Source organism: Sardina pilchardus, chromosome 22, assembly GCF_963854185.1.
Source record: "Sardina pilchardus chromosome 22, fSarPil1.1, whole genome shotgun sequence".
Lineage (NCBI taxonomy): Eukaryota > Metazoa > Chordata > Actinopteri > Clupeiformes > Clupeidae > Sardina > Sardina pilchardus.
Window position 1 is genome coordinate 2960014 of NC_085015.1, and position 10000 is coordinate 2970013.

Consider the following 10000-nt stretch of genomic DNA (forward strand, 5'->3'; position numbering starts at 1 on the left):
TTCTCTCTCTCACTCTCCCTCTCTCCCTCTTTCTCTCTCTCTCCCTCTCTCTCTTTCTCTCCCTCTCCCTCTCTCTATCCCTCCTTCCCTCCTCTCTCTCTATCCCTCCTTCTCTCCTTCTCTCTCTATCCCTCCTTCTCTCCTTCTCTCTCTATCCCTCCTTCTCTTCCTCTCTCTCTATCCCTCCTTCTCTTCCTCTCTCTCTATCCCTCCTTCTCTCCTTCTCTCTCCTTCTCTCCTTCTCTCCCTCTCTCTCTATCCCTCCTTCTCTCCCTCCTCCAGGGAGGTGCGTGAGCGCCTGTTGCCCACGGTGCCGTGCCTGGCGCTGACCGCTACTGCCCCCCAGAGGGTGCGTGAGGACATTGCGCGCTCGCTGCGTCTGCAGGACCCTAAGCAGTTCTCCACGCCCGTCTTCCGCGCCAACCTGCACTACGACGTGGTCTTCCGCGAGGTCCTCCCCGACCCCCACGCACACCTCGCCAAGTTCGCCCAGGACTCACTCAAGGAGGGGGCCCAGGTGTGTGTGTGTGCGTGTGCGTGTGTGTGTGCGTGCGTGTGTGTGTGTGTGTGCGCGTGCGTGCCCAGGACTCACTCAAGGAGTGCGTGCGTGCGTGCGTGCGTGCGTGCGTGCGTGCGTGTGTGTGTGCGCGTGCGCGTGCGTGCCCAGGACTCACTCAAGGAGGGGGCCCAGGTGTGTGTGTGTGTGTGTGTGCGCGTGCGTGCCCAGGACTCACTCAAGGAGTGCGTGCGTGCGTGCGTGCGTGCGTGCGTGCGTGCGTGCGTGCGTGCGTGCGTGCGTGCGTGCGTGCGTGCGTGCGTGCGTGCGTGCGTGCGTGCGTGTGTGTGTGCGCGTGCGCGTGCGTGCCCAGGACTCACTCAAGGAGGGGGCCCAGGTGTGTGTGTGTGTATGTGTGTGCGCATAGGTTAGGTTGATTGATATATTATTGCATTAGCGGGCTGCATTGGGTCAGTGAGTGAATGAAAGCGGCGGCCTTGTCTCGCGATGAGCAGCGGCGGGTGGAAATCCCCACGCTGTTCCAACTGACCATCAAGCACCCCCCAGAGCTCAGTGCCCATCAGTCCCAACATTTCGCTCCGTAATCAGACGGTCCAAGAGCAGTGTTGCCAGATTGGGTTGACTGATTTCCGCCCAATCACCCCGCCGTCTTCAGCAAAAAACCGCCCGATGACGTTTTTCTCAGAGAGAACCATTGAACTCAAAATGTTATTTACCCGCCTACAGCTTATTTTCCCCCGCCGAACGATATAAAATAAGCCCAATTGGGCGGGCACCCGCCCAATCTGGCAACACTGTCCGAGAGGAAGCCCAACCGTCAACCCCCCGCTTTTGAGCCCACCGGCCTGCCGCCCCAAAGGAAGTGTCTCAGTGAGACGCTCGTGAAGGCAGAGAATGCAAGTGTGGCCCAAATAAGGGCCTGTGCTTTGCGCACCCTGAGTAAATAAAAGACCGCGGCCACAATTTGAAGATTTAGGCTACGGCAGTCTATTTCAATGTGTGTGTGGTGATGCAACGTTTTAAAAGTTATTATTATTAATAGCCTTTACAATGATGTGTGTGTGTGTGTGTTTGTGTGTGTGTGTGTGTGTCTGTGTGTGTGTGTAGGGTTGTGGGATTGTGTACTGCAGAACCAGAGATGGCTGTGAAGAAGTGGCCCATAAGCTCACCAAACTGGGAGTCCTGGCCAAACCCTACCATGCAGGTAACACACACACACACACACACACTCACTCCGCTGTGTTATTAAACAGGGTTCTGTTATTATGTGTTCCTGCTCAACAGGTTTGGTTTTCTACACCTCCTCCTGTTCTCCATTCCTCTCTCCCTCTCTCTCTCTCTCCCCTCTCTCTCTCTCTCCCCCTCTCTCCCCCTCTCACTCATATGTGGGTGTTGAGGGTGAGGTTTTAATAAGGGCTACTTGGTTACATTCTGACAGTCAGTAAAGGAACCTTTAAAAGTCTCATTCTCTCTCTCCCTCCCTCCTTCTCCTCCTCCTTCTCTCTCCCTCCCTCCTTCTCTCCCTCCTTCTCTCCTGCAGGGCTGAAGTCATGTGACCGGCTCCAGGCTCAGACTGATTGGACGGAGGGGAAGGTTCCTGTTATCGTGGCAACCATCAGCTTTGGGATGGGCGTGGACAAAGCAAGCGTCAGGTGAGACACCAACTGTGTGTGTGTGTCTGTCTGTCTGTCTGTCTGTCTGTCTGTCTGTCTGTCTCTCTGTGTGTGTGTGTGTGTGTGTGTGTGTGTGTGTGTGGGTTCGTGGCCCACTGGAACCTGGCTAAGTCGCTGGCGAGCTAACACTCATGTGTGTGTGTGTGTGTGTGTGTGTGTGTGTGTGTGTGTGTGTAGGTTCGTGGCCCACTAGAACCTGGCTAAGTTGCTGGCGAGCTATCACTCATATGTGTGTGTGTGTGTGTGTGTGTGTGTGTGTGTAGGTTCGTGGCCCACTAGAACCTGGCTAAGTCGCTGGCGAGCTAACACTCGTGTGTGTGTGTGTGTGTGTGTGTGTGTGTGTGTAGGTTCGTGGCCCACTGGAACCTGGCTAAGTCGCTGGCGAGCTATCACTCATATGTGTGTGTGTGTGTGTGTGTGTAGGTTCGTGGCCCACTGGAACCTGGCTAAGTCGCTGGCGAGAGCTCACTCGTGTGTGTGTGTGTGTGTGTGTGTGTGTGTGTGTGTGTGTAGGTTCGTGGCCCACTAGAACCTGGCTAAGTCGCTGGCGAGCTAACACTCATATGTGTGTGTGTGTGTGTGTGTGTGTGTGTGTGTGTGTGTGTGTGTAGGTTCGTGGCCCACTGGAACCTGGCTAAGTCGCTGGCGAGCTAACACTCGTGTGTGTGTGTGTGTGTGTGTGTGTGTGTGTGTGTGTGTGTGTGTGTGTGTGTGTGTAGGTTCGTGGCCCACTGGAACCTGGCTAAGTCGATGGCGAGCTAACACTCGTGTGTGTGTGTGTGTGTGTGTGTAGGTTCGTGGCCCACTAGAACCTGGCTAAGTCGCTGGCGAGCTAACACTCATATGTGTGTGTGTGTGTGTGTGTAGGTTCGTGGCCCACTGGAACCTGGCTAAGTCGCTGGCGAGCTATCACTCATGTGTGTGTGTGTGTGTGTGTGTGTGTGTGTGTGTGTGTAGGTTCGTGGCCCACTAGAACCTGGCTAAGTCGCTGGCGAGCTAACACTCATATGTGTGTGTGTGTGTGTGTGTAGGTTCGTGGCCCACTGGAACCTGGCTAAGTCGCTGGCGAGCTATCACTCATGTGTGTGTGTGTGTGTGTGTGTGTGTGTGTGTGTGTGTGTGTGTAGGTTCGTGGCCCACTAGAACCTGGCTAAGTCGCTGGCGAGCTAACACTCATATGTGTGTGTGTGTGTGTGTGTAGGTTCGTGGCCCACTAGAACCTGGCTAAGTCGCTGGCGAGCTAACACTCATATGTGTGTGTGTGTGTGTGTGTAGGTTCGTGGCCCACTGGAACCTGGCTAAGTCGCTGGCGAGCTATCACTCATGTGTGTGTGTGTGTGTGTGTGTGTGTGTGTGTGTGTGTGTAGGTTCGTGGCCCACTAGAACCTGGCTAAGTCGCTGGCGAGCTAACACTCATATGTGTGTGTGTGTGTGTGTGTAGGTTCGTGGCCCACTGGAACCTGGCTAAGTCGCTGGCGAGCTAACACTCATATGTGTGTGTGTGTGTGTGTGTAGGTTCGTGGCCCACTGGAACCTGGCTAAGTCGCTGGCGAGCTAACACTCATATGTGTGTGTGTGTGTGTGTGTAGGTTCGTGGCCCACTGGAACCTGGCTAAGTCGCTGGCGAGCTAACACTCATATGTGTGTGTGTGTGTGTGTGTAGGTTCGTGGCCCACTGGAACCTGGCTAAGTCGCTGGCGAGCTATCACTCATATGTGTGTGTGTGTGTGTGTGTGTGTGTGTGTAGGTTCGTGGCCCACTGGAACCTGGCTAAGTCGCTGGCGAGCTATCACTCATATGTGTGTGTGTGTGTGTGTGTGTGTGTGTGTAGGTTCGTGGCCCACTGGAACCTGGCTAAGTCGCTGGCGAGCTATCACTCATATGTGTGTGTGTGTGTGTGTGTGTGTGTGTGTAGGTTCGTGGCCCACTGGAACCTGGCTAAGTCGCTGGCGAGCTACTACCAGGAGTCTGGGCGTGCGGGGCGAGATGGCCTCCCCTCCTGCTGCAGAACCTACTACTCACACCGGGACCGCGAGCAGATGGCCTTCCTCATACACAAGGAGGTGGCCCGCAAACAGGTGTGTGTGTGTGTGTGTGTTCACGTGTGTGTGTGTTTACGTATGTGTGTGATGTGTGTGTGTGTGTGTGTGTGTGTGTGTTTGTGCGTGTTTACGTACAGTATGTGTGTGTTGTGTGTATGTGTGTGTGTGTGTGTTGTGTGTGTGTTTACGTATGTGTGTGTTGTGTGTGTGTCTGTGTTAATTAGTGGTGGGGGGAAAAGTCGATTCTGTTAAATATCGCAATATTTTATTCGAATCTATTTCATTTTTATTTGGGTCGTGTTACGCGGGGTTTACTCTGATAACATGTAATTTGCCCACAAGGTGGCAATTTGAAATAAAAATGGCTTCACAAATCACATTACAGAACACTCCCATCTTCTTTCACATTGAAAGTGTATTTCAGTTTTCAACCAAATGCGAATAGTAGGACTGTGATATGCACCATGCCAAGTGAGGTGAACAATGTTATTGTCCTTCGTTTTTGTAATGCCTTCCATTAATAAGGGAGACGTGAATAGCAATATATCGCAGAATCGTATCGCGATACTTCCAGAATCGCAATAATATCGTATCATGGCCCACATATCGCAATACTATCGTATTGTGGCCCAAATATCGCAATGCTATCGTACCGTGGCCCAAATATCGCAATACTATCGTATCGCGGCCCAAATGTCGCAATACTATCGTACCGTGGCCCAAATATCGCAATATTATCGAATCGTCACTTTTTTGCCAATTCCCACATCTGGTGTAAACCCAATGCTGTGGTGTGTGTGTGTGTGTGTGTGTGTGTGTAAATGTAATGCTATGGTGTGTGTGTGTGTAAATGTTATGCAGTGGTGTGTGTGTGTAAATGTAATGCTGTGGTGTGTGTGTGTAAATGTAATGCTATGGTGTGTGTGTGTGTGTGATGCTGGGGTGTGTGTGTGTGTGTGTGTGTGTGTAAATGTAAAGCTGTGGTGTGTGTGTGTGTGTGTGTGTGTGTGTGTGTGTGTAAATGTAATGCTATGGTGTGAGTGTAAATGTAATGCTATGGTGTGTGTGTGTGTGTGTGTGTGTGTGTGTGTGTGTGTGTGTAAATGTAATGCTGTGGTGTGTGTGTGTGTGTGTATGTGTGGTGTGTGTGTAAATGTAATGCTATGGTGTGTGTGTGTGTGATGCTGGGGTGTGTGTTTCAGGCGAAGAGAGGAGGAGCTGAGAAGGAGCAGGACAAAGCTGCACTCAAGGACTTCTCAGCCATGGTGTCCTACTGTGAACAGGAGGAGTAAGTGGACCACACACACACACACACACGCACGCACACAGACACACAGACACACAGACACACAGACACACAGACACACAGACACACAGACACACACACACACACACACACACACACACACACACACATACACACACAGACACTGATGCCAGAGCTTGCACAAACACACATGCACACACACACACACACACACACACACACACACACACAAACACATGCAGACATATACGCACACACACACAGATGCAGGATCCATGCAGACACCCAGACACACTTAAACACTGAAGAATGGATTCCATACGATATCTCTCTAATAGTTTAGATCAGGCCTATTCAACTAGCGGCCCGCGGGCCAGATGTGGCCCGCTTCAAATTTCCTGTGGCCCGCGTGTCTCGTCATGAGAATGAACTCGCTTTGACGGGTGTGCACAGATCTTCATATGATTGGCGAGTAGCGCACTGTCGGCCCGCCCCTATTGGCCAGACTAATTCTTCCAGTTATCTTCACTCAGAGAACACAGCACATCACTACACAAACTGACATTTCCAAATGTGTAACTCGTTTTAAATGTTATCATTAAATGTTGATTAAATTACGATTTCTTACCGCCAAAGATTCTAAACCTCGAGCGTGCGCAAATCAAAAATGTTACAATCATACCCGGTCTCTGTTCCTCCGAGCCCTCGGGAAAGTTAGTGCAGGAGCTGTGGTTTGTAGAGAATTGCCTCTTGACTTTATATTCCTTCTTTACAGCGATGGATTCGTTGCACAATAAACATGAAAGTCTCGTACTTGTTGCAGAGGGTAAAATGAACGATTCTCGTTGTCAATTAGACGTTTCTTTAGACAGAGCCATCTTCACTCCACTCGTGGGAATGTTATTGTTTGTGATTTGCGCAGGCTCGAAGTTTAGAATCTTTGGCGGTAAGAAATTGTGAAACAGATAAACAGAGGCAGAGCTGGCATTACATTTTCTTTAAATTCAATGCTAAGTATATTTGAGAGATTGGCGCTGTAGGCTACTGTGTGTGTTTGAAACACTTATGAATTATCTTGAAGTAGGCTAGTTAAATCAACACTGCATTTTTTCCCACTGATGCATGATATGGCAGCTATCAGACATCAGGTATGAAATACTATGGTTAGCCTGGGTGTTTTCAAATACTTGTAGGTTGTGTGGCAGCCTATCACCTGTCTGAGAAGATTTTTTATGGATATGGATAATAGGCTATGTTCTTAGTTTCTATGCCAGTGTATAAAATTCAATTGAATTTAACTGAATTTTACTCTGATTTTATCAAATATTGTTGGATACAATTATTTTGCGGCGTCTTATTTTATGCGGCCCCTGAAAACCCAGTGATTTTTCCATTCGGCCCTCTTGGTACTGAAGTTGAATAGCCCTGGTTTAGATGATGACACACACACACACACACACACACATACATACATACACACGCCTTTCATCTATATTTTACTACAATAGAAGGACTTCCACTTGAATGAAACAGGACGAAAGGTGTTTGTGTGTGTTTAATTAATAGCATTAACTGGCATATCAGTTAGTCAGATATTTATCACTTCACACAGTTGCATCAATTATCTTATAAACATTAACGTTTATCTTACATCTTATAAACTTTAACGTTCATCTTATATCTTATAAACTTTTGTTTGTATACATCTTCAACTCCATGGTATCAGAAGTCTTTAAAGCAGGTATAATCTCTGTGGTAACAATCCTTCATCGTCCTCGTCATCATCAGGCTCTTAATCGCGGCTGCAGGTCCTTTAGTGTCCAGCAGAGGACGCTCACAGTCTAGTACTGTACTAACACAGTCTTAGGGTTTGGCATTTGTGGAGAAAAGCTGTGTGTGTGTGTGTGTTGGTGTCTTTTGAGATGAGGTCAGCTTTTCCAGTCCAGTTTTCGTGTGCCAGCGTGGGAATATGGCCACACACACACACACACACACACACACACACACACACACTTTGTTTTAAGAAGCTTTAATTCTTGAAGATCCTTTTTACTTGTGAGTGAACTGAGTCTGTGTGTGTGTGTGTGTGTGTGTGTGTGTGTGTTTATTTGTTTGTTTCTTTGTTTGTGTGTACTTCTATGTATTGTGTGTGTGTGTGTGACTAAATTCATGACCAGTGAACTCTCTTTTTATCACACACACACACACACACACACACACATATACACACAGGGGGTCCTCATTGTGTGGTTGCTGGTTGCTTGGTGCAGGAGCAGCAGATGGAATGCTGATGCCTTCTCTAGGAGGCCCTGTCTAGGGGTGTGTGTGTGTGTGTGTGTGTGTGTTGGAGATGGATCATGTCCAGAGGAGCAGAGAGGATTGTGGGTAATCAGGGTACGGTGCTCCGACGCCGTCGTCTTCCACAGCAGCAGCTGTGTGAACACGCCCCTATCAGCATCACCAGGAACATCACTGCAACACACACACACACACACACACATTATACACACGCCCCTATCAGCAAAGTATGGCATTTATCAATGTGAACGTGATCGCTGCTGTACGCTCAAATCTCACGTCTAGTCTGAACTCGCGTGTACGCAAGTTTTTCAGGTGGCATAGCACTGTGCAGCAGTAAATCGGCGGTGGATTACAAAGTTGAAGAGTTGAATTTATGGACTATCTCGGACATAACACCTTTCCTGAACATGCGCAGCCTATTTGCTGTAATGTAGCATAGGCCTATTATATTGACACATTTGATGGCTTAGAATAGCCATATGAGATGATTATACTTTCTCTTTGGCAAACGCAACATTTATGAATTATATATTTTAAATTATTGTCAAAGGGCAAATTTCAGTGTGGTATGGTTTTGTAATGAATGTATTTATAGTATGATGCGTTCTCTCTGCGAAAATAAAGTCTGTTGCGCTTAAATCGCTCTAGTTTCCTGCCTTGCTTGATGACAGCTTCTAGCTGTCAAAATGAACAAGGTTCAGCTGGACGTCACGGTGGCTCGTGATCACTAATGATTGCACACACACACGCACGCAAAACACACACACACTCAGATTCATGCTTGCATGCTAGTGATGAATACTGACCCATGAAGATGACGATGATGAAGAAGGCTGCCAGTTCCACCTCGCTGGCGTTGGGCAGACCCTTGAGCTTAAGCCACACCCTCTCCAGCAGGTTCTGCGCCTCCTGCTTAACGTCCATCCTCACTGGCCCGTCTAGCTGTCAATCACTCTGACCTGGGCACTGATTGGAGAAAAAGGACACAGGGTGTGTTCAGTTACACACAAACACACACACAAACACACACATGTGCAGGATCAACCCACACACAATGGCACATTATGATGTCATAATGCTATAGAAACTAAAGAAGGCAGAGTTTGCAGAAGTGGTTGATCTAGCTGAGTGTGTATGTGTGCATACATGGGCATATGTGTGTGTGTGTGTGTGTGTGTGTCTGTCTGTGTGTGTGTCTGTGTATCTTTCTGTGATTCCGAGTGTGATATGTTTGTGTGTGTGATAGTTTGTGAAATGTCTTTGCTGCAGTGTGATATATAGTGTAAACAAACAGACTGTGTGTGTGTGTGTGTGTGTGTGTGTGTGTGTGTGTGCTGCAGTGATGTTCCTGAATGTTCCTGATGTTTAATAGACATGTTGAAGCACTGCACACTTTGTTCCAGTTTATGAGGAAAGATATGACTCTACACACACCTTGGCCTCAGGTGTGTGTGTGTGTGTGGGGGGGGGGGGGGGGGTGCATGCATGAATTTGAGTGTGTTTTTGTGTGTGTCTAGGAGAAGAAGACTGCTCTTGATGGAAACAACTTTCAGTGTCTGTGTGTGTTTGACAGACAGAGGAAGAGAGAGAGAGAGAATCTAAATGTAGACAGAGGTGAATGTGAAAACGAGCGAGTGTACCAACGTGTGTGTGTGTGTGTGTGCTTGATTGACACAGAGAGAGACTCTGTAGTGTAAAGAGAACTGGTGTGTTACAGTATGTACAGACACATTTGCATGCTCGGAAGTGTGTGTGTGTGTGTGTGTGATGCATTACTTATCCTATAATCAATAGCAGTGAGTGATCAAGTGTGATGTGATTGCAGCTGATCTGTGTGTGTGTGTATGTGTGTGTGTGTGTGTGTTTGTGTGTGTGTGTGAGGGAGGGAGTAATCAAGTGTGATGTGATTACAGCTGATGACCGTGCTGTGTGTGTGAGGGTGTGACTCTGTGACGCTTTGTGTTTGTCTGCATGAGGGAGAGAGTGTGTGTGTGTGTGTGTGTGTGTGTGTGTGTGTGTGTGTGTGTGTGTGAGGGTGTGTCTCTGTGATGTTTTGTGTTTGTTTGCATGAGGGAGAGTGTGTGTGTGTGTGTGTGTGTGTGTGTGTGTGTGTGTGTGTGTGTTTTGGTGTGTATGAGGGTGTGTCAGCACTCCTACGGGTCTTGGAATTTCTGGAATATGATGGAAATTTGATGAAGTC

General features: G+C 48.5%; 1 protein-coding gene and 1 long non-coding RNA gene across 2 annotated transcripts in view; one reads left to right on the plus strand and one right to left on the minus strand.

The window, feature by feature from the left end:
• recql5 (RecQ helicase-like 5) overlaps positions 1 to 10000 on the plus strand; it is a 34713-nt gene that overhangs the window by 2432 nt on the left and 22281 nt on the right. The window contains exons 4-8 of the mRNA XM_062525573.1: positions 283 to 517; positions 1625 to 1721; positions 2058 to 2169; positions 4106 to 4268; positions 5435 to 5520. Coding sequence (XP_062381557.1) covers positions 283 to 517; positions 1625 to 1721; positions 2058 to 2169; positions 4106 to 4268; positions 5435 to 5520 — 693 coding nt within the window. The remainder of the gene's footprint in view (positions 1 to 282; positions 518 to 1624; positions 1722 to 2057; positions 2170 to 4105; positions 4269 to 5434; positions 5521 to 10000) is intronic.
• LOC134069584 (uncharacterized) overlaps positions 7037 to 10000 on the minus strand; it is a 6544-nt gene continuing 3580 nt past the window's right edge. The window contains exons 2-3 of the long non-coding RNA XR_009936843.1: positions 8607 to 8766; positions 7037 to 7971 (exon numbers count right to left, since the gene is read on the minus strand). This is a non-coding gene — a long non-coding RNA (uncharacterized LOC134069584). The remainder of the gene's footprint in view (positions 7972 to 8606; positions 8767 to 10000) is intronic.